The sequence below is a fragment of the Gossypium raimondii genome, chromosome 9, assembly GCF_025698545.1.
Source record: "Gossypium raimondii isolate GPD5lz chromosome 9, ASM2569854v1, whole genome shotgun sequence".
Classification (NCBI taxonomy): Eukaryota; Viridiplantae; Streptophyta; class Magnoliopsida; order Malvales; family Malvaceae; genus Gossypium; species Gossypium raimondii.
The window spans coordinates 2,825,562-2,852,631 of NC_068573.1; the positions used below are offsets into that span (position 1 = coordinate 2,825,562).

Below are 27,070 nucleotides of genomic sequence, written 5' to 3' on the forward strand. Positions count from 1 at the left end.
AATTGAATTCAATTCGATAATTATCAAGCTGAACTCAAGTAGCTCGAGCTATCAATCGAGCCAAATTCGAGTTTAGTAATACTTGACTCAAAAGGCTCGTGAGCCTTATCGAGCTTTTTATATTATTAAATTATGTTATTGCTCTTAATATATATTATTTGCCCTATGCTTAATTACTAAGTCGAGCTCTAGCTCGAGTTTGACTTCGAGCTTAAAAATAAATGTTCGGTCGAGCTTGAGCCAAGTATCAATATTCGAATTTCAAGTCGAGTTCGAGCTTTGTACTATTCGAGCTTGGCTTGACTAGATTATACCCCTACTAAAGAACCTATAATATAAATAATTTGGGAATAATTATAAAAATTATTTTGTTCTTTTTTCTAATTTATAAATTAAAATAATTTTTTTATAAGTAAATAAATCTTAAAAGCAAAAAAGAAGAAGCCAAAAATTGAAAGAACCGATTGAACCAAACTAAAGAAATTCAATTCGATTTATTCAATTTTAGGGTTAAATTCGGTACAAATTATTTGGTTTTGTTGGCTTATTCAATTTATTCGGTTTTTTTTATATAAAAACTCGAACCCACCAAATATAAACATTCAATATCTAATACTTACACTCGAATCCAAGTCTGAATAACCTAGCTTGTAAAAGTGCATCTATCTAAATCACTAGCTCACCAACTTCTACCGGTAAGGTTGCATCTTTGGGATGTGAAACTCGCTTAAGGTCCTGAGCCAACCTGTGAACCATTCCATATATGCTATCAAAATTAGGATGTGATCTATCAAACACGGTGAACTCATGGACTTCATTGTCTATTTCAACTGAGCTTGCTCCTGATGGTTTTTGGACCCCTACGCTCTTCATCTGAAGCCTTACCGTTGCAACACCATCCCAATCTCCTGCCGCAGCAAATATATTAGCTAACATGGAATAATTTCCGGGATCCGTACGATCCAATTTAAAGTGATCGAGCACTTTCTCAGCAAGTTCCGTAGCACCATGTAATCGACATGCCCCCAAAAGGGTACCCCAAATAACAGCATTCGGTTCGAAAGGCATGGTATTTACAAGCATAAAAGCTTCCTTCAAACGCTCTCCACGGCCTAAAAGGTCGATCATGCAACCGTAATGCTCAATTTCAGGAACAATTCCGTAATCCTTTTCCATTGCGTAAAAGCATTGTATGCCCTCGTCAATAAAGCCTGCATGAGAACAAGCACACAAGACGCCAATAAATGTAACTCTATCCGGCTTAAATCCTTCCTTCTTCATTCTTTCGAAAACACAAAGTGCTTCCCTGCCATGGCCATGCATGGCAAACCCCTGTAGCATAACATTCCACGAAACAACATCTCTTTTCGACATTCCATTGAAGACACTCAATGCCTTGTCCAGACTACCACACTTTGCATACATATTAACTAATGTGTTACACACCGCCACACTACATCGAAACTTAAGCCTCTCTATTGAATCATGAACTTTTAAACCCATTGCTAACGAACCAGACTCGGCACAAGCAGCCAATATACTAATAACGGTGCCATCATCCAACTTGAACCCATTTCGTTCCATTCGATCATACAACTCGATGGCTTCCTTTGTGAACCCCTTTTCGACATATCCTGAGATAATTATAGTCCAAGGAACCAATGTCTTAACCGGCATCTCATCGAACAATACTCTAGCCATATCCATATCACCAGCCTTACTATAACCCATCACCAACGTTGACCATGAAACAATATTCCTTTGAGGCATACTTTCAAACAATTGAAAGGCTTCCTCCATTTCTCCTGCTTTAACATAACCATTCAAGACCGTATTCCAAGTAATTATACTTTTCTCAGGCATTTCATCGAACAACTTCCTAGCTTCCCTCAACTCTCCAACTTTCGTCAACCCTCCAATCATAGAATTCCAAGAAACAACATCTCTATGTTCCATCACCGTAAACAACCTCAAAGCTGCTTTAATACCCAAACCTCCAAACCTTGAATAACTATCAATAAGAGCATTGGGTACAAAAATATCACCCAAAAAACCATTCTTTTCGATCTGGGTATGAATCATTTCCACCATTTGTAGACAACTACAAGCTTTTAAAAGGAAAGGGTAGGTGAGGGTATTAGCCAGAATCCCATTCCACTGCATTTCAAAGAAAAAAGAAAAAGCTTGGGTGGGCTGTGAGTTTTGTACATAGGCTCTAATCAAAGTGTTATACAGATGAACATTGGGGTTTTGAATTTGGTTAAAAACGTTAAGAGCTAAGATTATTTGGCGGAACCGTGAGAAAGCGGAGATTAACTTGGGAGCAATGGAGAGGTGTTGCTGAAGATTTTGTTTGATTATTTGGGCTTGAAGTTGTTTAATATGGCTTAAGTTGGTGTAGTTGTGAAGGTCTTGGAGATTTTGGTCAAAGAGTCTTCTTGTTGAAAACCAGGAGGGGGGTTTACAAGGGATGGACATTGGGGTTGGTTAAGCCGAGGTTTCAATTGAAAGTGAAGAGATAAGGCATCCATTTTTTTTCTCTAGTTTTTTTCTGTATTCAAATTTTCGCCTCCATGATATTGAAAATAGTAGTTTTGACTTCATCAGTATTGTTATTAGTGTAAGAGGATGTAAATTTAAGTATACTGAAGTACATCATTTTATTATTTTAAAGGTTGAAAAGAGGTTACGAAGTTGATAAGAATACATATAATAAATATCAATAATGAGATTAATATTTAAAAAAATTAAAAATTTTACCCTAATCTTCAAAACCACACCAAAATTTTTAAAATTTATAAAATATTCTAACTTATACTAATATCCAAAATTTTTAAAATTGTATTAAAATTTTGATGTGAGCTTGGAGCTCGTGGTAAAATTTTCCGAAAATAATTTACAGGATTACAATTTCACTTATATGATACTAAAAATTAACTTATGGCTAGTAGTTTTATTTAAACATGTTGTAAAAAGGTGTGGTTGGTTAATTTTATTTGTTTCACATTGTTGTTGAGTTAAAATTATCATTTTAGACGTGATATTGGAAACTAAAATTTTAGTTAATTTTAATAAATAAAATATAAATTTTAAATATTTTTAAATAATTAATATAACTTACTTGTAAAATTAATGATACATAAAATATTTTAAAACTTTAAATATAATGATAAATGATATTTATATAATTTAACATAACGATACATAAAATATAATTTAATTTAATTTTTATATACGTTTTAAATAGTGAAAATAAATAAGAGATAATGACATAAAATCTCCATGCACTTTAACAAAATTTCATTATGGTACTTGTACTTTCAATTTGTCTAATGTGATACATGAACTTTTATTCACATATATTTCCCTCTAACGGTGTTAGTTTCTGACGTGGTGGAACATATGACCCACTTAAATGGTGTAGCGTGTCCCTTTTGTCGGCGTTTCTTTTTTTAATTTAAAAACATATTAAGGGACTCAAATTAAATAATCCAAATTTACTTTTTGACTTTAAGCTTAAGGACTTAAAAATAATTTACCCAATAATTATCATAACCAAAATTTAAAAAAGAGAGCGTGCGTAAGAATAAGAATAAACGATTACGGATTATTTAGCTAAACAAGCCTTAAAAATTAAAGATTACCCTTAGATTGAAATTAAATTAAAAAGATTAATTTAAATTTTCCTTAACAATTAAAACTTGCATTACATGTTCCAAATCATCACATCAAAATCAAAATTTGTTGGTCATTTGAAGGATTCAATTTTATAAAATCATAGCTCAATATTGAATATACAATCTCTTTTCTTTTTTCTTTTTTCTTTTTTCTTTATACAATTGAATTTTTGGCATATAAAATAAGTCAAATGGCAATATCATCATTAAATTCAAGCTTTGCTTGCTTCAAACTTCAACCCCCTTCTTGCTCTCTATGCCTAAAGCTTTTCCCTTGAAAGATAACGGTAACCCTTTTGCTTCATTTCTCTGCCAAAACCAAAATATTTCGTGTTAGGTTGAGCTTCATTTTCAAAAAAATTAACTTTGATTCGAGATAAAAATCAAAATTACTCGGCTTTGACTCATTTTTAAATGAACTATATATCCAAATATTATAATATCTGAATTTGGTAAAAATATCGTATAAAGAGTCCGATTACATCTTGCTCCTTTTACTTAAAAAAAGACGAAGTAGATCAAAGAGTAAATTAACCATTTTTATTAAAAATTTCATCCATTTTTTATTTTTAGAAACTGGCGAGGTTAATAGAATAACTAAACAGTCACATATGGAATGTCATAAACCAATTTTAACTGTAGAAGTAGATGAAATTTTTAATAGAATAACTAGTTTACTTTTTTATCTAATATGTTAAGATAAATTTACCCAATTTTAAGTAGAGGGGTAAAATGCAATCCGACTTTTAGCACGGTTATCCTTGGAATTCATCATGCTTGATAACTCAAGCTATTTGAACACGAGCTCAATGCTGCAATGATAAAATTAAATTTAGATTAATTTATTTTATATTATGCCCTAAATTACCTTTATCAAATCTTGTTCTTCGAGCTGCTAACCGGATATGGTTTTCATTCCTTTGTAGGAGTTCATCAACTTGATCGGATTCAAAGACTAATGGTCCCGAACACCCAACTTTCAACTGATGATTAAAAACCCAGATTAATTAATCTCAAAAATATCTAAACAATATGTTCATCAATGAGAATTATGGATGATTGTTGAAATTGAATCTTTACCTTGTTATTGTGTTTAGTCATCATTTCTTCATGACGAAACCCATCAATGGCGTCAAAGAAATCTGATTTCTCAAACTTGTTTTGTGCTTGTTGATCAATTAAACCAGAAAAATCAAGCTTTTCTGATCCGTCTGCGGCTTTGAGCTTCCTAGAATCAGTATGAACACCTTCAGAAACATTTTGGTTCTCTTGTGTAGATGAATTGAAAATGTTGTTCGTATTTGAGAAGATGAAGCTCGATGAATCTTGATCACTGATTTGACTGATCGAACTAGGTTGGTTATAAGAAAGCGTAGATTTCGCATCTTTCCGTTTCTTCGCCCATGAAAAGCTGTTGGATCCAGTGATTACCGGTGGCGGAGCGGTGACAATATCGCCTTGTGACATCGTTGTCAATTGAGATGTCTCCGATCTTGTATCGAACGCCGGTTGATTCAGATGAACAATTCCATCCTTGGGTTTCGGATTATTTGCAGTAATTCCCTGGTTTTTGCCACCGAATCGAGCATTATCCCGTAGGTCCTGCATATACAAAATGGATGAGCATTAGGTGTTTGTGCTAATGCCTGACTGAACCAACGTCCGTGTTGAGAATTGCAGAGACCTCCTTCGTTATTGTTTTATTGAGATTGTTAGCTTCCTGCAATGTTTTACGTGGTCTTCTTGTTTTTCTTGTCACTCCTGGATCTCTAACTCCTCCTAACTTCTTCCTGAAATTTTGATGAACAATAAAAAACTGATACACAATGAAACAAAATCATGCATTAGAACTTTATTCACCTTCGCAAATCATCTCGCTGTTTGGCATCGATTTCTTTATTAGGCGAATACTTGGGCAAGCTTGAAGGGTCGGAAGGGAAGGGTTTCGTATGGAAATACTGAAAGATAGAGAAGTTAGAAACAGGTGATAGAACATTTCAAGAAACCGAAAGTGGAATCCATTAACGGAGGTTTACCTCGGACATGAGAGATGAAGATGCAGTTCCACGCTTATGGGGTTCAACAGAAAGAAGGATTTCCAACAAGTCCAATGCAGTTGAAGGGATGTCTTTACACCTTTGTTGGAGACAACTTTCGTAAGGATGTTGGGGTTTAAACATGGTCGAATGAGGAAGCTTCATTTTTTTCCAGTACTCATCTGGTGGTGAACCACATAGTTTGAAGATTTTATGCAGTTGTTCAACCTGCAAAACAATAAAAAAAAGGTACGTTACTCGGACTTATGCATGAGTGAAATTCATATCCGAGTCCTAAACACGAACGCTAGAGAAAAATTCACCTCAGTTCTGCCTTTAAGAATAGGTTTCCCCATAAGAACTTCAGCAAAAACACAACCAACACTCCATAAATCCACCGAGACTTCATAACTTGTAGATCCCATCAAAAGCTCGGGTGGGCGATACCAGAGAGTGACGACTCGGCTAGTTAACTGGTTTTTGTTCTTTGAAGTTAAGATGTTTGCTAATCCGAAATCCCCTAACTTCAAAATTCCTTGATTGTTCACCAATATGTTGGATGCTTTGATGTCTCTATGCATTACACCTCGCAAATGGCAATGCTCTAACCCCATTAATAGCTGCTTCATATAGCATTTCACCTACACAATAATGGGAAATCTAAACTGAACTTCTTAAACATTCGAGCAATCAAACTCAATGTTAATGGATCCTATTTGAGTCATTCGTTATTCGTATAGAGGTTATGTTACAGCTACAAGTTGCAGAAACATACCTGAGCCTCAGTGAAGTTGATATCAGGACAAGATGATAAACCAGCAAGATCATGTTCCATGTACTCAAATACAAGGTATATAGTACTTGAAAACCTTGATGTGATCACCCCTTCTAATTTCATGACATTAGGATGGTTCAGCCTACGTAGGATCGTTATTTCTCGAGCCATAAACCGAATGCTTTCGGGTTGAAAGTTGTCGAACCGCACCTTCTTCAAAGCAACCAACCTTCCGGTTTCGACTTCGCGTGCTTTGAACACGTTACTGTACGTGCCTTGTCCGATCTGCATGAACATTAAAAGGGAAATGAAGTGTTTGTACTCTCAAGCTAAGCAAATGGCGAACTTGAAAGAGAAACCGAACCCGGAATTTAGTTTAGTGGGTTCATGCAATAATATTTTGGATAACTCTATCATAATTTGACAGCCATTTTGAATATATTGAAATTTGAGAAATATTAAAAACCTTGTCGAGTTTCTCAAAAGCATCAGCCTGCAAAGGAACCCAACCGTGAACGGCTTCACCAGCGGCAGAGCTAAGCCAAGCAGGCCAACCGGCGGCGACTTGTTCAGCCTCCACAAACCTTTGAGAAAAGCCAAGTTTGAAGCTAAAAGAACCGCTCTTTCTCCCTGAACCATCCCTTTTAGATTTCCTCAAATCTCTGCTTTTCTTTGGGTTAATAATTTTACCATTTTCACCCAATTTCTCATCATCTTTATCAACCTCTAACCTCTCAGGTTGATGTTTCGATGATGAAGATGATAATGTAAAACCATGGCCGTTTTTACGAACCACTGGAACAGGGGAATCTGTCACCGGTCTACCGCCGCCATGTTTGGAGGTAATACAACCCATTTGTTCAGCTCGAAAAAAAAAAAACCAAGATTGACCCAGATCAAGAAAAACAGGTCTGGGTCAAAAATGGTAAATCATTCCCACATTAGAACAAAAGTTGAACCATTTTAACCTGGGGAAAAATGAAGGAGAAATAAAACAAAACAGAGTTACCAAGAAGAAAAACAGAGGGGAGAAAAGAAAAAGAAAGAAAGAAAAAACAGATATTGTTCTGTTTTTTTCTTCTTCTTCTCTGTCTTGGTGTTTAGTTGCGAGATCTGCGGAGGGAACGTAAGAATTACCAAAGAAAAAAAGGAAAGAAAAATGAGAGAGAGATTCGTGGGTCCATAATAGAATTTACAGGTTTTCTTGTTTTTGCAAAAGCTACAAAAAAAAAAACATTACTTGTTTTCTTGTTTTGTTTTTTTGTCTGTTATATTATTATTATTTGTTTTCTGTTTGTTGATTTGGTTTATCAAACCATCATGGGAGTATTTACGTGTATTTAATATTTAAAACTTGGGCTGTTAGATTGGTTAAAATATCATATTAGTGCTTGTACTTTTACAAAATTTGAGATTTAATCCCTCTACTTTAAAAGTTAAAAAAAAATTCAATTCTCCTACTTTTTTCTGTTTAAAAATATTTGTCCAATCATTACCATTCGTTCTTAGTAGTGGTAAAAGTACTATAGAGGCCTTTGTACTAGAGGTCGAATTGCATTTTGCTCCATCCAATAAAAAAATAGGTATATTAGTCAATGTATATTAGATCAAAGATCAAATTGATTCTTTTGTTAAAAATTTTATCCATTTCTGATGTTACAAACTAATCATGTACTTTATTAGCATGAGGTACACATGTATGCCACAAGTCATTGTTTGATTATTTTGTCAATTATGTCAGTTCTTAACAATACAAATAGATGAAATTTTTAATAGAAATGACCAATTCGCTTTTCGGTTTAACGTACAAGGACTAATTTGTCTATTTTTTGAGTAAAGAAGGCAAAATGCAATATGATTCCTAATACAGGGGCCTCCATGATACTTTACCTGTTAATAGTTTCCTTCAGAATTTGTCAATGTAACATATTTACTTTCCTGTCAATCATATATCATGTCATATGATGGCAACCTAATTAATATGCCAAGTTCATAAATTTTAATAAAAAATTACTAATATTGTCAATGTTTGAACGAAAACTTTTAAATTAAAAATTAATAAGATTTAATTTTTTAATTTCATATATTAATATGTATTTTGACTCCCCATTATTTATATTCCACAAAATAAATTTTATTACATCCTCAATTACCATAGACATGTGACATTGAGTACATATACTTTCAAAAATAAGAATAATATTTTTTTCAATGCTACGATAATAATCTAAAATTATTACCTTATTTAGATAAAATTTTATTCTCAAATATTGTGTTGATGAAATTTCAAACAATATAATCGATTGCAACAATTAAAGGAACGATATTCTAGGATATTTAGCTATATTAGTGGTTGTATTTTGGTAGTTTACTCTTTATAAGAAATATTAATTTGTACAAATATAAAATTTATTTTCTAGTAGGAGTCTTGGATCTGTATTTATATGTTTGAAGTCAATAATAATGAGGACATCTTTTTTATCCTAATATTTTTGTTTTCTTCATGGTACCAGAGCGATGGCTCTTAAAGATGAAGGATTATTGGTTCTGATAAGAAAACTTTCAGTCTTTACACTTTGAGCCCCAACGACAATCCAGGCAACATAATTACTTAGGTGTAGTTGAAGGGAGAAAATTATGAAGAGTGAGCACGAGTAGTGCAGACTGCGTTGATGGCCAAAAAGAAGTATGGTTTCATTAATGGAATTGTGAAACAACTAGTAGATGATTCACCGAAAATTAAAGATTGGTGGATAGTCAATTCCATGCTTTTTCATTGGGTATTTAACACCATTGAACCCTCTTTAGGTTCAACTATTTCTCTTGTGGAGAATGTAAGAGATCTATGGAAGGACATAAGGCAAACTTCTCCATTGGGAATGGACCGAGAGTGTAGCAATTAAGGTCAAATTTGACAAACTATAAACTGGATGGACAGACCATAGTCAATTACTATGGAAAGCTTAAAATCATATGGGATGAACTAAATAATTATGACAAAATACCATTGTGTAATTGTGGTGGATGCATATGCAATCTCACTAGTGAGCTGGAAAAGAAAATGGAGGAAGAAAGAGTTTATCAATTTCTGATAGGCTTGGATGAAGAACACTATAGTACTATGCGCACTAATATCTTAAGTACAGACCCATTTCCCAATCTTAATAGGGTATGTACAATGGTTTTTCAACAAAAACGAGTAAGGATAATGTCGCTAACAAGAGAAGAGAAAGACAACCCCATGACCTTTGCATTTCAAGCTAGCGGACAAAATCCAGGGGGATAAAACTACGGTTTGTTTGCATTTAAACCGTGAGGGACATGAATCGATTACCTACTTTTAGTTGATAAGGTATCTATATTTGTGGAGAAATAAACTTCGCTCTAGTGCTACAGGGCGAGGAAGCGAGCATAAGCATAATGGCGATGGAAGATGTGACAAGGGTGGTGTACCACGAGAAAATGTCACTCAAACATTTGCAACAGTGAGTGGTCATGGAGGATTCATAGACTCGGATAGGAAAGGGCTTAGTGGTTTGAATAATGAACAATGGAGCACTTTTCTGGGAATTTTAAGTTCACAGAAGACTATATCTAATGAAATGTTGATTGGTAAGCAAGGAATTATTTCTTGGATAATAGATTCAGGGGCTTCCCATCATATGACTGGCATAAAGGCTTGTCAGAGAGATTTGTCTGACATTAAAAGAATGAATAGTGTATCTTAGAGGAGGATTGAAGTTGCAACATGTTCTTTTTGTGCCTAATTTAAAATACAATTTGATTTCAGTTTTACAAATTCTTAATGACTCAAATTTGATGCTGCAAATCACTACAAAATATGTGCTATACATGACCGAAATACGATGAGGCTAATTGGAACATGTGAACAACGTGAGGGCTATATTTTCTTAAAGAGGTGGTTTTGGCAAATGCTTGTAAAGCTTCTGAAGTTGTAAAATTCAATCTTTGGCATAGGAGAATGGGTCATCCGTGAATAAGGTGCTAGAACTTATTTCTGCAGCAAATAAATCTAGTAAAAGTAGTGATAACTTAAGTTGTGATGTTTGTTTTAGAGCAAAACAAACTAGAGAGATGTTTTTATTTTAGTGAAAATAAAGCTAAAGATTGTTTCGATTTAATGCATTGTGATTTATGGGGACCTCGTAGAGTTTTAACTTCTTGTGGAGCTAATTATTTTTTGACTATTGTTAATGATTGTTCTCGTGATGGGTGGATTTATTTGTTGAAAGGAAAACATGAAATTGCTTGTGTTCTTAAGAATTTTATTGATATGATTAAAATATAATTTGAAAAGGATGTGAAAACTATTAGGAGTGGTAATGGCAACGAATTTGTGTCTGGGAGAATATTTTGATGAGCATGGCTTATTGCACCAAACTTCTTATGTAGGAACTCCCCAATAGAATGGACATGTTGAGAAAACATCGTCACATACTTAATGTGGCGAGAGCTTTGATGTTTCAAGCGCACTTGCCAATTGATTTTTGGGGTGAATGTATTCTTACCACTGGATACTTGATCAATCGAACACCATTTGCAATTTTTAGGGGAAAACTCCTTATGAAATTCTCTTTAGACAGCCCCCTTTCCTATAATCACATTAGGACTTTCGGGTGTCTTTGTTATGTACATAAATAACCTAAGGATAACGATAAATTTTCCAGTAGAAGTTGTATGTGTGTTTTTGTGGGGTACCCTTTCGACAAGAAAAGATGGAAAATATATTACTTAGAAGCTTCCAAGTATCTAGTTTCAAGGGATGATGTATTTGTAGAAACAAATTTTCCATACGCTACACAAGTGTTTGCAAGTGATAATTTTACTAAAATTATAGATGAGCCTAATGTGCATAAGGATTGGGAAATTATCGAAGAAGAGCGGGAGGTATGGAAATGAGAAACCTCTTGAAGACAATCTTATTGCTCAGGAAAATTTTGGAGACATAGCTATCGAAAATTCAAAAGAAAAGGGTGTGCTAGTAGAATACCAGTTGGGTCGAGGACATAGGATTAAACAATCATCCACTCATATGAAGGATTATGTGACAAATAATGTGAGATTCAGCTCATCGTAGAGTTCATCTCTCCAATCGCCTTTCTCAGGTATGTTTTATCCCATAGCCAATTTTGTCAATTATGATAAGTTTTCTTTACAGTATTGGTCCTTTTTGACAAGCATTACTACAGGTTCAGAACCAGCTTCTTATAATGAAGTAGTGAGAGACGAACGACAGCAAGAAGCTATGAGAAAATAAATTCAAGCTTTGGAAAAGAATGAGACTTGGACAGTGGAAGACTTGCCTCTTGGGAAGAAGGCTATTTGCAGTAAGTGGGTGTACAAAATAAAATACAATTCAGATGGAAACATTGAATGGTGCAAAACTCGACTGGTAATTCTTGGCAATAATGAAAAAGAAGGTATCAACTACCATGAAACTTATGCTCCCACCATAAAGATAGCCACTATACGTACTTTTCTCGCGATGGTTGCTGCAAAGAACTGGGAACTACATCAAATGGATGTGCAGAATGATTTCTTGTATAGAGGTTTGAACGAGGAAGTTTACATAAAAATGCAACTAGGTAATTTGCATCTGAAAGTCTTGGGAAAGTGTGTAAACTTCACAGGTCTTTGTATGACTTGCATCAGGCACCACACTATTAGTTTGCTAAGCTAGTAGATTCTTTGAAGGAGTTGGTTTTCACCAATCTTACTCAAACTATTCATTGTTTGCTTTCCGCGAACAGCACATACAAATACATGTCTCTGTGGATGATCTCATTATTTCAGGTAATGATGTCAAGATTATGCAACAATTTAAGGAGTATTTGAGTAGTTGTTTCTATATGAAGTATTTGGTGTTGAAGAAGGAAACGTGAAAGAGACAATTACAATATGCATCAGAGTTATTCTATAATTGGTGAACACTGAATTGATAAAACAAATCATAAATGCCTATATTTATAGGCTTACAATGAAACTACCTTAACACAAAAATAGCTAACAACTTATTCAATTAAACTGAAAATCTGGAACTAACAAAGATTCTACCGAGATACTTGGTCAACTAAACAACCCACTACTTTGAATTAATTCTCAACACTCTCCCTTAATTCAAAGTTGCAGACACCAAGTAGACTTTTAAAATAGTTGAACTTCTCATTTGACAAAGCCTTTGTTAACACATCTGCTAGCTGCTCTTGGGTGCTGCAATACTCTAAAGATATCTCCTCTTTTGCTACCAAATCACGAATGAAATGATAACGAATATCGATGTGCTTTGTTCTGCTATGAAATGTTGGATTCTTTGTCATGGAGATAGTTGATTTGTTGTCACAAAATATCTCTGTTGCACATTTCTGCTCTTGTTGAAGATCGGCTAACACTTTCCTTAGCCAAATAGCTTGACAAGCTGCTGCAGTTGCTGCTACATACTCAGCCTTTGAGGTTGACAATGTTATTGTAGCTTGCTTTTTAGAACTCCATGTGATCACCCCTAAACCTAGAATGGACATTTGTTGATACAGTTCTTCTATCATCTAAAGAACTTGCCCAATCACTGTCTGTGAACCCACACAATCTAAAATTTAAAGATTTTGAGTACCAAATGCCATACTCCAAAGTTCCAGCAATGTACTGCAAGACCCGTTTTGCTGCTCCATAATGAACCTTTGAATGTTGCTGCATAAACCTAGAAATAACACCAATAGGAAATGCAATATCGGACCTAGTGTGTCAAATAAATTAAACCTCTAAACAAGCTTCTGAACCTCCTTGCATCTATCATTTCTTCTCCATGTTCTAGTTGTAATTTCTCATTGATATTCATGGGTCTAGTTGCAGGCTTGCAATTAAGCTTGCCAAAATTACTGAGAAGATCCTTGGCATATTTTCTTTGTGAGATAACGATTCCATCTTCAGCTTGATGAACTTCAAGACCAAGGAAATAATGCAATAAACCCATATCCGACATCTCGAATCCATTCATCATTTGAGACTTAAACTTATCAATAAGAAAGTTAGAGGAACTAGTATAAATGATATCATCAACATAAAGACAAACAATGATGAAATCATTTTTACCTTCCTTTTTCACATACAATGTAGGCTCATTCTCACTTCTCATGTACCCATTTCTTTTGAAGATACCCATCGATCTTGTTGTACCATGCTTGAGGGGCCTACTTCAATCCGTATAGCGCATTTTTCAACTTGTACACCTTTGTTTTGTTACCCTTCTCTATGAAACCTTCTGGTTGTGCTACATAAACCTTCTCTTGTAGATCTTCATTGAGGAATGCTAATTTGACATCAATTTGACAAACATGCTATTACAATTGTGTAACCAACGTTATAACAATCCTCACCATTTCGAACCGAGCTACCAGTGAGAAGGTTTCTTCTAAATCAACACCATATTACTGTGCATAACCTTTTGCCACAAGACGAGCTTTATACTTTTGGATGCTTCCATCTGCACCAAATTTTTTCTTGAATACCTACTTCAAACCAATTGCATTTTTTTCTTCTGGCAAGTCGACCATCTCTCAAGTTTCATTCTTTTCGATAGACTTTATCTCCTCCATCATCGCCTTTTCCCATTATTCCTTATCAGCAGCTTTTTTATAATACAGAGGATTTGAAATAGCTAAACCAAATTGACAGGATGCATAAGTGTCATCAGTATATTTCAGATTCGACTTTCTGACCCTTGTTGATCTCCTTAGTGGAATTGGTTCTTTAGAAAACTCTTCAAGTGTTGTAGATGTTGATGCCAACTCTTGTTTTTCATCTGAAAATCTTCAATGGGAAAAGAAATCTCCTGATGTACCTGCTCTACAATCACATCCCAACTTGCATTTTCATCAAATACTACATCTCTTCTACTTGAAAAATTTCCACTATGAGGGTTATACAATCTATATGTTTTGGATTGAGTATAATAACCAATAAAAATACATTGTTTAGATATTTCATCAATTTTTTTACGAGCATGAGAATTTACCAAAGCATAAGCAACACGCCCAAGAATTCTTAAATGACTTACATTGGGTTTCCTACCACACCAAGCTTCATATGGAGTTTTGTTCATGACAGCCCTTATTGGCGAGAGATTCAGTAAATATACTGATGTTGCCACAGCTTCTGCCTAAAATTGATTTGAAAGTCCCATTGCTTATAACATGCTTCTCGCCATCTCCACAATAGTTCGGTTCTCTCACTAAGCAACACCGTTCTGCTCTGGAGTGTAAGGAATTGTTAACTCCCTATGGATGCCATTGTCTTCACAAAACAGATTGAACTCTTTGGACACGAACTCTCCTCCTCGATCTGTGAGAAGAATTTTGATATGGCAGCCGCTTTGGTTCTCCACTATAGCCTTGAATTTCTGGAACTTTTCATAAGTTTCTTACTTGTTTTCTAAAAAATACACCCAACTCATACGGCTATAATCATCAGTGAACAACAAGAAGTAACAACTTCCACCCATAGATCAACATGAATTAATTTTAAAGATTCAGTAGCTCTCCATGCTTTTCCAATAGGAAATGGCTTCCTAGTTTGCTTTTCATAAATGCACCCCTCACACAAATCAAGAGAGCCAATTTTTGGTAGTTCAAGAACCATACCTTTATCACTTAGAAATTTCAGGCCTTTAATATTGAGATGTCCATACCTCAGATGCCATAGCTTCGAGTCATCCTTTGCACTTGCAACAGGAACAAAGTTCTCCCTGTTTGAAACATCCAACGGAAACATCTTGTTTGGAGTCATGTGGACATAGACTTGTATGCTTGACTTTTTATTTTTGATGATACATGCATCATCATCAAATATGATAGAATATCCACCAGCCATTAGTTGTCTAACACTCAATAAATTGTATCCTAAATCAGGAGCAAATTGAACATTGTCAAAAATTTTTCCTTCTTCATGGCTAGTAAAAATTTTTATCGTGTCTTTTCTTTCAACTTGCATCTCCCTTTTGTTTCCAAGCTGCACATTTATCTTTTGTGAATCATCAAGCACCTTGAATAAGGATTTGGTGCTTGTCATATGATTCGAACAGCCACTGTCCACAAACCACAAATCACTTGGCTTATGGTTAGCATCAATACAAGCCATAAAAAGCTTGTTTTCCTCATCGCTTTCTGCTGCAAAGTTAATTTTTTGATCTTTATACTAGGAATCAACTTTTATATACCTATATGTGTTACAATGATAACATTGTATGCCATATTTTATGTTACCTTACTCATTGTATTGCCTCTGTCCATCATTCATTCCTCTGCCTCTGCTTCTGCCTCTACCATAACCACGACCACGACCACCACAAAATTCTCCTATTCCTCGATCATTATTTGTTGAACGGTCATTGTCGCCTTGATTTGTGAATGTCTCATTAACTTGAAATGCCTACTCTTCGCTCTTTTTTGCTGATCTGATGATTATCGCCTCATGAGATTGAAGAGACCCCATCAATTCATCAACAGAAAGAATTGACAGATCTTTGGATTCTTCTATAATAGGCATAACATGATCAAAAATTTTTGTCAAGCTTCGCAAAACTTTCGTTACAATTATCTCGTCTGAAATTTGTTCGCCTTAAGAGCACAATTGACTGACTGTTATCCTTGTTCATGACAAAGAATAGCAATTGATTCACCATTCTTCATCATCAAGGTTTCAAAATCACATCATAGTGATTGCAATTTTACCACTATAATATTTGATTGATACTCTTTTTGCAAAATTGACCATGCTTCATTTGATGTGGTTGTTGCAGCAATTCTTGAGAAAATTCTTCTTCATCAGGTTTAAGTATGACAGCAAACCCGTACTCAACCAAGTCCTATAGCTCTTGTGATCTGAGCAATGTCTTCACTTTGATGCTCCACGACTCATATTTCTCACCATTGAAAATGGGTATGAGTGGTTGAGAGGAAGAAAAACCAGCTAATGCCATTCCAAGAACACACACTCTCTTCTCTCGTGTCTTCCAAAGACTCAAAATGTGTTCCTCTCAAATACCCAGTGGACCCAAACTTAACTTTCACTCTATTGCCTAAAAGATCGAACCTTGCTCTGATGCCAAATTTGTTGAAGAAGGAAACGTGAAAGAGACAATTGCAATATGCATCAAAGTTATTCTATTATTAATGAACACTAAATTGATAAAACAAAGCATAAATGCCTATATTTATAGGCTTACAAAGAAACTACCTTAATACAAAAATAGCTAACAACTTATTCAATTAAATTAAAAATCTAGAACTAACAAAAATTTTACCGAGATACTTGGTCAACTAAACAACCCACTACTTTGAATTAATTCTTAACATTTGGGACAGTTAAAATATTTTTGGGGCATAAAGGTGGCAAGAAATGCTGAAGGGATTTTTCTCTGTCAACGAAAGTAGACCTTGGATATCTTCTCTGAGGTCAGCTTGTAGGGAGCTAAGCCAACGAAAACTCCACTTGAGCAAAATCATAAACTTGCTCTTGTAGAAGGAGAGAATGCTCATAACCTTGCTCAATATCGTCAGCTGGTAGGAAGACTAATCTGTTTAACTATTACACGACCTAAATTGAGTTATCGTGTGCATATTCTTGCTCAATTTATGTAGCAACCAAAGAAGGCTCATTGGGAAGCTACATTGTGAGTAGTACGATATTTGAAGGGTAATCTTGGACAAGGAATTCTTTTGCGAGCAAATTTTGATCTCAATCTGTAAGCTTATTGTAACTCAGATTGGGTGAGTTGTCCTTTGACAAGGCGCTCATTGACAAGTTATTTTATTTGTTTGGGTAAATCTCCTGTTTCATGGAAAACTAAGAAGCAACAGACAATTTCTCGTTCCTCTATCAAAGTAGAATATCGGTCAATGGCTATTGTAGCTTGTAAACTTAAATGGTTGAAATATTTGTTGCTATTTCTTGGTGTTGGTCATTCTGGTTCCATGTGTTTGTACTGTGACAGTCAATCCACTTTACATATTGCAGTAAATCCTGTATATCATGAGTATACGAAACACATCAAAGTTGATTGCCATTTTATTTGTGAGGAGATACCAAACGGGAATATTAAAACAGCTCATGTGCGTTCTTCTCTCCAACTTGCTGATATTTTCACTAAAGCTTTGGACACTTATCAATTTCAATTTCTTCTTGGCAAGTTGGGCATTTTGAATCTTTATGGTCCAACTTGAGGGGGGTATTGAGGAAATTTCAGACAACATTATGAGCGCAGTAATTAAAGGAACGATATTCTAAGATCTTTATCTATATTAGTGGCTATATTTTTTATAGTTTACTCTGTATAAAAAATCTTATTTTGTACAAATATAGAAGTTTATTTTCTAGTAAAAGTCTTGGATCTGTATTTATATGTTTGAAGTCAATAAGAACGGGACATCTTTTTTATCCTAATATTTATGTTTTCTTCATCTTGGCTTAACCTTTAATTTCCTCTTAAATAAGATTTTAATTTATAATTAAATAAAAGCTATATCTAATCAAAACATAAGTGCTTGTTCAAATATAATAAAAATTTAATTTAATAATTTGTGTTATATAATAATTTGAAATTTAATTTAATTAATTCCTATTATAACTTTAAAGTATAATTATTCTTTATATTGCTATTGAAATTTTTAAAAAATCTACAAATTACAAAATGTTTTTAAACTATATTAAAAATTTAAATCTAATAAATAAAATACATACGACCACTTAAACCCATTTATAATTTTTTTCAGTTTTACCACTAATGTACATAATAATACTCCAAATTTAAATAGGCAAAAATCCTATCCAGTCCCTCTCAATTTTAATATTGAGTAAATTTGACTTCTTTTAAAAATTCAAACAATTTAATTGTAATTAATTTGAAAATGAGCAGTTAGGAACAATTAATCGCGATAATTAATGTTTTCCGTCAATTGTACATAGTTTTGATTCATATAATAACAAATTAAGTCCTTGGTATTTACATATTTCATCAATTTAGTTTCAATAATAAAAAATGCATAAAACTTTAAAAGTTCAAAAGAATATATAGCAACAACTTTAGCTTAAAATATATACAGAAAGATAGAGAAAATATTTACATTTTAAAGGTTAAATTTGTTATTATACCAATCAAAATAATATAAAATTGACGAAAAACACTAATGTTTTGATTAATTATCCTCAAAAGCTCATTTTCGAAATTGACAAGGATTAAATTGCTCTAGTTTTTTTTAGACGGACTAATTTACTAAATATTGGAATTGAGAGGACTAAAGAGATATTTTACCAAATTAAATTCAAACCTCGATATTTGTACTATTGTCTCTTTTGGTTCAAAATTCTTTATAAAAAGAATAAATTGCTTGGAACTGATGTTGTAGGCCAACAATTCCACTTTTCTCTTAACAAATGTGGGTTTAGATTCTAATTAAAATTCCATGATTGATTCATTGATATTTTAATCATTTAAGAGGATTAAGTGGTGATATTATTATTATTATTATTGAAGTCATCCTAAAGAGTTTAGGTTATCAAGGATTTGTTGTTGCATCTTTTAATGGGTCCATGCTTCATTCTAAAGAAACTATCACTAAAATATAATTCCACTCTTTTAGTATTTAAATAAATCTTTAAACCCAGATATTCGAGTCTTATCGTGTGTAAATTATTGTGATTGGGTTTTCTAGTATCATTTAGGGGTGTAAATGAGATACTGGTACTCATAATCAACTTGAGTTTGACTCGAAAAAATATTAAACTCGATTCAGTAATTATCAAATCAAGCTTGAGCTTAATAATATATGACTCAAATTAGAAGCAAGGCTTATCGATATTTTCATATTTTATAGTATTAAATTACATTGTTGTCCTTAATATATATTATTAACCCTAAATTTAAATATCAAGCTAAGCTTGAGTTCATTTGTGTATAAAAATTGGTAAACAATTTTAATCGAGCTCCAACTCGAGTCGAACTCAAACTTAACAGTATTCAAGCTCAGCTCAATCACCCTTGTAGTTTCACTAGAAAAAAGGATTCTATGAAACAAGTGTGTCATATTAATTTATATCTCATTGAATAATTTAAAATCATCTCATTAATTTTTAACATGTAATTGTGGAGACATTGGTATGTATTAAAAGTAAATGTAAATTTTAAAAATATTTTAAATTTAATTTAAAAAAAACTTCACAAACAATAGTGAGATGGTGCCATGTGTTCTGAAAAATATTTAAAAATAAAAATTTAAGTTGAAAACCCAAAATTGATTTTTTTCTTTCATTTTGATATAAAATATTTTTAAATTTACTTCTACTTTTAAATTTTTGATGTGTAAATATACCCACAATGACATGTTAAAACCTAATGAGATGGCTTTAAATTATTAGAGTGGGATACAAGTCAAAATGGCATATTTGTTTCATATAAATTTTTAGTCTTATCATTTTGCAGTTATTATATGTGGGTTTTATTTAGTTATATTTCGGTTTTTCGTCAATTTGTATTTTTTTATTCTTTATATCCGTTTTATGGTTCATGAAAATTAATTATTATGGGAATTGTGGTTATCCCTCTCAACAGTGTCACATTTGGGGTTCGAACCTAAAATATCTTCTCAGGAATGCAATATGCCTTCCTATTACACCCTACACTTGTTGGTTTCATCTATTTATACTTTGTAATAGTTTGGTTTTATTTCATATGTCCGTTTGTGCTGCGTAATAGTTTAATTTTATTTTGTAATTGTTTGAATATGTATTTGTAAATATATTTTACTTGCGATTACCTAATTTGTACTTTTGATTTAATTATTAGGAAATGGGGAGGATTATATGTTCAATGCGAGTTTGATTTGTTTATGTTGAGGTTTTCGGGATTTTTCAAGTTGTCCATGATAAGCCAGTTCGGTTCTCAATTTTCTATATTAATTTTAAACTTTTAACTTATTTTGACAACAAATTTTATTTTATGACTTTTGTACATTATTTATTAAAGTTTCAAAGTCCTTTTTTGCATAAATAATTCCAGTAAATAAAAAAATTCAATAAATCTTAAATAATAGCATTTTAAAAAAATAATTATAATTATAAATATAAATTTTAATTTATTTTAGAGGGGTCGAGACCCTACCAACCTCAGATTTCGCCTTTGCCTCTTAATTGAGTTATAATCCACTTTTCTCAATTTTTAAAAAATGGAGTTACATACATAACAAATTGTATTTATATCAAAGTAAGGTTTAAGTAGTATTAATATATATAGTAGAAAAGAACTGAATAAAGCAAGAAAAGAAAAGGTAAAAGGAGGATAAGTTAGACTAGTCTAGTGCAAAGCACAAGTCACCTTTACGACTTAGTAAGCCTGATTTGCCTAATTCGCATCACACGGCCGATTTCGGTTTAGGTTGAGTTTACATAAGATATAACATGTCTAAACTCGACTTGATTTGAAATATGATCTTAAAATTTTATTGAAGTCTATCCGTATTTATAAATTTCTAATCTAATTTTATTTTAGGTCAACCCGTATTATTTTTTTAGATTTTTTTGATAAAAATTTATAGAAATTTTTATATTTTTTTAATATTTATATTATAATATTATATATTATTATAGATTTAAATTTTTTGTGTTATGAATTACATAATATATAAAAATAACATAAAATAATATATTTGACATAGAAAAACGGGTTAGACTAGACCAAACTCAACCTAAAATGTTCAAATTTGAGCTCAAAGCTATTTTTTTTACCAAACCCATTTTTTGAACTTAATATTTTTACTTGACGGACCTTTGAATTTAGACGGATATCCTTTATTTACTATTTATCTAAGTAGATCTGTTGCAATGAACCTGCAAGAGAACCTGGCCAATTGCGGACAGCAACAAAACCCAGAAGCTTTCCACAAATCCATATTTCAAATCTCTAAAATCTGCAACTCTTTTTCTATCCTTCTACTAAACAAAAACACAATGTATATTTTACAACATAACTTATGAATTCCAACATACAAAACTGTGTAGTCTATTAGCAGTTATTGTCATTTGATTTGTCTTTCTTTTGACCCCCTTTTTTGTTGTGGAAATACATATTCATTTCATACGCGGGTTAGTCGGCTGCAATCGGCAGCCGAATTCCCGGTTATTCTACAGGTTTCAACAGAGAAGTTTACACTCTTATTTGCTCCTCTTTTAGCCTTAAAACTGCTGGTCCCTGGACATTTTTTCTGAAATCAATCTCTTGAAGCAAAGAATGTTTCTCGGCCACTGCATCGTGTTGCTGTTTCGGTTGAGGCAAACTGTTGTTAACTGTGTTGTGGCTACCGTTTCTGGCCGCTGGGACATCGTGGTTGTGTTTTCCCTCGTATGTTGTTATGACAGCTTTGGGATCGGATGAAGCTCTTTCCACATGCTTCCGAACATTGCATCCTGCACTCGTGCATTTGTAATAGCTCCTGTTGGAATAACTCAAATGCATCAGAAACAATCCCGAAAGGAAGGGAAACTACTTGCGATTACGAATACAGCAGCTTGAAGGCAAAACAAATATAACTAGAAGGACAACAAAGAAGATCGCAGCAGAGCATATCAAATTAACTCGACCAGATCATTTCGTGTAAGATTTAGTTTTCTTCAAATGGTTCAAGTGTTTGACATTACAGATAAAACGCTGTTTTCGGTTTGTCAGGAGAAAATGCATTCGACACCAGAGTTCAAGCCGTTAAGTGATTATTGAAACCATAGACAAATAAATGTATACATAATTATAGTCTGTAGTACCTTGGATGAGGGTTCCCTTTGACAACTTTCTGCCCGTATTTGCGCCACCGATAGCCATCATCTAAAAGGTCAACTTCACTTCTTGTTTGCACGATAATTTTTGCATCCGTGACAGTCTTGTGTGACAACACTACTGCAGCTTCCCCTGTGCTATTCCTGCAGCCAGAAAACCGAAACACTCTCAGATTGAAGAGCTATAAATTTCCGAGACCAATTACAAACTGATTCAAAACTTGCCTTCTTTTTCGATTTGGTTCATCATCATCTCTTTCTTCTCGACTCTCTTCATCACATCCTTCCTCACAATCACTAAATCCAGGTAATTCCACCGGTTGAGTTGATTCATGATTTTTCCCTTCACTTAAGTTGTTCGAATTTCCAGCTACAACCAGAGAACCTAGTTCCAGATTACCCTGCAAATTTGCATTTCCATCACTTCCACCCTTCGGTTGTTTATTTGGTGGAGGCTTTTCATGATTATGTGTGCTTTTGTATATAATTTCAGTTATTAGGCCCTCGGCAGAACGCTCGACTATCTTTTTGACAGGGCAACTCGGATGTGTACATTTATAGTAGCTCCGCGGATACTCACAACCTTTAATTTGCTTCTGTCCATACTTACGCCAGTTGTAACCATCCTCGGCCGGTTTATCGACAGCAACACAAGGCTGACTTTTTTTATCGAATTGAGAAGCTTCCAAGCATTCCATTGCAGAACTTTGAGGGTCTGAAGAAAGCATCCGCTGCAAAGTTTCTTCAGGATTGGCAGATGAAGGAGGGATCGATGGTTCCGAAGAAGTTGCAGCAGACAAAGTTTGATATTCCGGTTGCGCATGTACATGAGATTGCACTAGAGCAGCTTGAGCCGTAACCTGTGCCAATGCTTGCTGGTGCGATATTCCAAAAGGACTCTACACAAATTATCGAACGGAAGTTCAATTAACTGATCATCATCAAAAGAAGTTTCAATCCAAACATCTAAAGACTCATAATTCAAATCCGGATTTAGACCGTAAACATGGAATGGTAATCAATCCGAACAAGTTCTCAATGAATGAATTTAAGATTCAGTATTATTATCCCCATGTTAATCGAACTCGATACGAGTATATATCCAACATGAATATGATGAATTTTTCAAAAGCTTTTTCATGTTTTTGAACCATCATTTGAAAGTGATATGTCTCATACTCATGTTCATAAAATGAAAAACAAAAGCAACATATGATTGAAAGAGCATAATCTTAAGCAATCCTTTAATCATTAGATGCTAAAAAACAACAAAATTTGCATTGAAATCCAAGTTACTATAAATACCCAAATCAATTACCTTAATCATTTAGCTAAAAACTGCATGGAAATTCCAAGATACTACAAAAAAAACCCAAATCATTTACCTTAATTTCTATTAACACACAAAAGAAAAAAGAAAAACCCATAATTAAAACATCAAAAAATCAAGTCAACTTCAAAAGAAGAAAAAAAAAAACAAGAAGTCAAATTACCTGAGGAGATAAGCAAAAGAGACCAGGAGAGTTAAGCAAACCAGAAGGGCTTAACCCAGGAGGCACAGTGAACCAAGGAGAATTACCAACACCCAAATTCAAAGGTCTATTTTGTTTAAACCCAGAATTCTTTTCACCTCCATTTTCAAAACCCACTTCCATAAATGAATCATCCATGGGATTGTAAGGCAGTTTAGCTCCAGGTGAAGCCATGGCACCAGCTAAAAGCTGAGAAAAAGACCTATTTGTTGAGTCAGGGTCAGAGAAAAAAGCTGAAACCAGTGTCATAGGTCCTGGACTTAACCCAGAACCTGATTGAAATAAGCCATCAATGGGTGGTCTAGGTGGCAAAGTTATAGTGGGATATGTTGGAGCTGATAGCTTTGATCTTTTTCCTTGCTCTGCTGCCATTGTTTTTTCCTCTATCTTCTTTCTTTTCCACCTCTTTTTCTCTTTATATATATCAAGATTGTATTTTTCTTCTTTTTTCTGCATTATTATTATTATTATTATTATTATTATTATTATTATTATTGTTGTTGTAGAGATTGGTTGGTTCTTCTGAGAGTTTCGTGTTATCTTCATCTTTGAGTGAAAGTCTAAAGCGGAGAACTGAAAATGACATTTTAAAATAATAATTTGGTTATGCTACATAGGCTTTCACGATGAATTAATTACTGTTTTATTCTAAACTTAATTTTGGTTTAAGAATTTTATTAGTCAATGCAATTATTATAACAGGAATAATAATATATTATTATAATCTTCTTACTTTTCTATAATAATAATGACATGAGTATTATTATCAATATAAAAATATACGAATTTGAGTGCGTTGATCTGCATTATCTTCTTATTTATAGTTTGGAGAGAAATTGCAGGTAGTTCTGTTAGATTGGTAAATAATATCTAATATAAAATTAGAACTGTAAACCACGATTTATCATGTCAAATCTTCAAGAATAAATCAAGAAGAAAACTAGATGCGAAAGCGTACTTAAATTCATTGATTTCTTGAAATCTACGGATCTTGGGATCTTGATCTTCTAAATTAACACACAAAAGATGCCTCTCCCTTTTCTAAAGATAGGATATTAGAAAAGTTTGCTTGTACGTACTTTAGGGACTATAACCTTAATATATATAACTTTGGCATATTAGTCCTAATTCCTAATTAGCCCATCATTAATTAGAAATTGATTAAAATTTAATTACTAGAGTATCTACATACTTTATTTAATAATTAAATTCGATAAACCTTAACCAAATTAGATCACTTTTAATTTGAGCTAACCATAATAGTAAATAATAACATGTAATTACCCTTATTATAGATATGTGATGCCTATATTTTCCAACATGTTCTAGCAACAAATGTGATTGCAAATTTATTCAAAAAGAAATGGTTTAATTTTGAATTCAATCTCTCTATTTTACAAAAATTAAGAAGTTAATCCCTTGATTTTAATTTGTTAGAATTTATTCTCGTAATTCACAAAAATCAAGAAATTAATTTAATTATGGGTAAATAAATGAATTTAAATTGATGATATTTATTAATTATTATATATAAATTGTTAAACTATTGATTTTTTAATTTTTAGATAAATTGTTAATTGTTAATTTCTTTTGACAATCATTTAATTACAAGGTATAATGATTAAATTCTAAATTTTTATAGAATAGAGGATGAATTTCATAATTATTAAATTGAAGAAAAATTGCACCAATTATTCAATTGCAAATTTTCTTTTTAAAATATCAATAAATGCTTTCTTTTTCTTTCTTTTACGTGCTTTGTTAGATGATATTATTATTTTATTTTTACAAATTCAATACACTATTAAAATTAGAATAGATATTTAAAATATGAATAATATTACAATAAATTATTTAATGATTACGTATTTAAATTTAGTTAACAATCTACATTCAATAATTAATAATTAAAAAATTAGAAACTATATATAAAAATAGAATTTTACACAATCGACTGAGTCTTAGCTCAGTTGGCATTGATATTATTGTCAGAGCAGGAGAACTGAAGGGATTATGAGTAGTTTTAAGTATTGCATAAAAAAAGAATTTCACACAATCTACTATTATAATAAGGGATAATATAAATTTTGGACCCTGAAATTGGCAATTTAATTTACTTTGGTACCTTTACTTTTTGGGGCATTTGAACTTGACAACTAAGTCCATTTTGGTCACAGAACTTAAAAAATATAAAAGTTTGATGATACCACAACATTACTTGAAGATTAAAAAATATTTTTTTTAGGTGATAGGGTGGTATAATTTCATAGTGTCACATTTAGTACTTTAATAACTAGATCGGTGGTTGAACAAATCAAATCATTAATTACCAAGTCAACTAGTTAGATCAATTCGACAACAATACTAACAATAATCAAATAAATAATTAAAATTTTATAAAATCTAAAAAATTTAAAAATAAAAAAATTCATTAAATTGGTTCAATTGTGATTTTTGTCTCGATTTTCAATTTTTACCAACTTCTAGTAATTTTCGAGTCAATCAATTCTACCCTTTTATTCAGATTATTATATCAAACTAATTTTTAATTTGTCCTATTTGATCTTCTTCCAATAATACTAATCATATCATTAAATCTTGACCCAATCTAAGGGTGAGTTTGGATGGGCGATTGGGTGCGATGCGTTTAGTTTACTTTTTGTCTCACACTACAGTATCTAATCTCATCGCCACCGCTGTTTTTACACTAACCACAGGTAAACACACCGCCCATCCAAACTAATCTTAAATTAAAAGATGAAATTAAAAAAACCCAATAAATCATTAAAAAAATTGTACAAGTTAACATATAAAAAATTACATAAATTCATGTCGTGTCATGTGAATAAAGCCGTAAGCATTATAAAGTTTTCTACTCAAGAGAAAATTGGGACACTAGGATAATTTATAACATAAAATGGATGTAAAACGTGTCAAATACATGAATCCAATTAATTACAATAATGACAATTGAGCAGCATTTGTCAACTTGGTTTCTAAAAGATGCAATATGTGCAATTCCTATGTTTTGTGTTGTATTTTACTTCAATTATCTCTTATTTTGTATTCCTACTCTATCAAATTAGATTGATAACTTTCAAAATTGACATAATAAAATTTTAATATTTAATATTTATACATTATATTAATTTAGCCTTAATTCTAAAAAGAATTAACTGTCAAAATTTACACATTGTGTAATTTTTTTGGCATTGAAGG

The 27,070-nt window shown here is 32.7% G+C and overlaps 3 protein-coding genes across 4 annotated transcripts; all 3 read right to left on the bottom strand.

Moving 5' to 3' along the window:
• Positions 1–464: 464 nt before the first annotated feature.
• Positions 465–2,581, bottom strand: LOC105798149 (pentatricopeptide repeat-containing protein At3g29230). The gene has a single exon (XM_012628087.2). It carries the CDS (start codon positions 2,476–2,478, stop codon positions 667–669), a length of 1,812 nt encoding a protein of 603 aa, XP_012483541.1. The 5' UTR covers positions 2,479–2,581; the 3' UTR covers positions 465–666.
• Positions 2,582–3,740: 1,159 nt separating this feature from the next.
• Positions 3,741–7,706, bottom strand: LOC105798150 (cyclin-dependent kinase C-2 C). Of its 2 annotated transcripts, XR_008188588.1 has the most exons (10): positions 6,955–7,706; positions 6,489–6,773; positions 6,037–6,354; positions 5,714–5,941; positions 5,538–5,635; positions 5,362–5,467; positions 4,758–5,279; positions 4,578–4,660; positions 4,387–4,489; positions 3,741–3,986 (listed from the first exon to the last, which is right to left on the bottom strand). XR_008188588.1 is itself a non-coding variant. In XM_012628088.2 (9 exons), exons 1-9 carry the CDS (start codon positions 7,342–7,344, stop codon positions 3,979–3,981), a joined length of 2,070 nt encoding a protein of 689 aa, XP_012483542.1. In that variant the 5' UTR covers positions 7,345–7,704; the 3' UTR covers positions 3,741–3,978. The 2 variants fall into 2 exon arrangements, 1 of the variants encoding a protein (XP_012483542.1); XM_012628088.2 differs by lacking the exon at positions 4,387–4,489 and having other exon boundaries at positions 4,546–4,660; positions 6,955–7,704.
• Positions 7,707–21,443: 13,737 nt separating this feature from the next.
• LOC105798151 (probable WRKY transcription factor 3) lies at positions 21,444–24,258 on the bottom strand. Its single transcript, XM_012628089.2, has 4 exons — positions 23,813–24,258; positions 22,545–23,218; positions 22,308–22,463; positions 21,444–21,982 (listed from the first exon to the last, which is right to left on the bottom strand). The coding sequence occupies exons 1-4, from the start codon at positions 24,221–24,223 to the stop codon at positions 21,697–21,699; spliced, it is 1,527 nt and encodes a 508-aa protein (XP_012483543.1). The 5' UTR covers positions 24,224–24,258; the 3' UTR covers positions 21,444–21,696.
• Positions 24,259–27,070: the final 2,812 nt, after the last annotated feature.

Bases quoted from the DNA above. Each gene is read 5' to 3' on its own strand.
- LOC105798149 (XM_012628087.2), bottom strand. From the start codon at position 2,478: ATGTCCATCCCTTGTAAACCCCCCTCCTGGTTTTCAACAAGAAGACTC.
- LOC105798150 (XM_012628088.2), bottom strand. From the start codon at position 7,344: ATGGGTTGTATTACCTCCAAACATGGCGGCGGTAGACCGGTGACAGAT. The intron at 6,774-6,954 runs GTTTTTAATATT...ATGTTCATGCAG, and splicing joins CTTTTGAGAAACTCGACAAG to ATCGGACAAGGCACGTACAG. The intron at 6,355-6,488 runs GTATGTTTCTGC...ATTATTGTGTAG, and splicing joins TCAACTTCACTGAGGCTCAG to GTGAAATGCTATATGAAGCA.
- LOC105798151 (XM_012628089.2), bottom strand. From the start codon at position 24,223: ATGGCAGCAGAGCAAGGAAAAAGATCAAAGCTATCAGCTCCAACATAT. The intron at 23,219-23,812 runs GTAATTTGACTT...TAATTTGTGTAG, and splicing joins TCTTTTGCTTATCTCCTCAG to AGTCCTTTTGGAATATCGCA. The intron at 21,983-22,307 runs GTACTACAGACT...TTATTCCAACAG, and splicing joins AAAGGGAACCCTCATCCAAG to GAGCTATTACAAATGCACGA.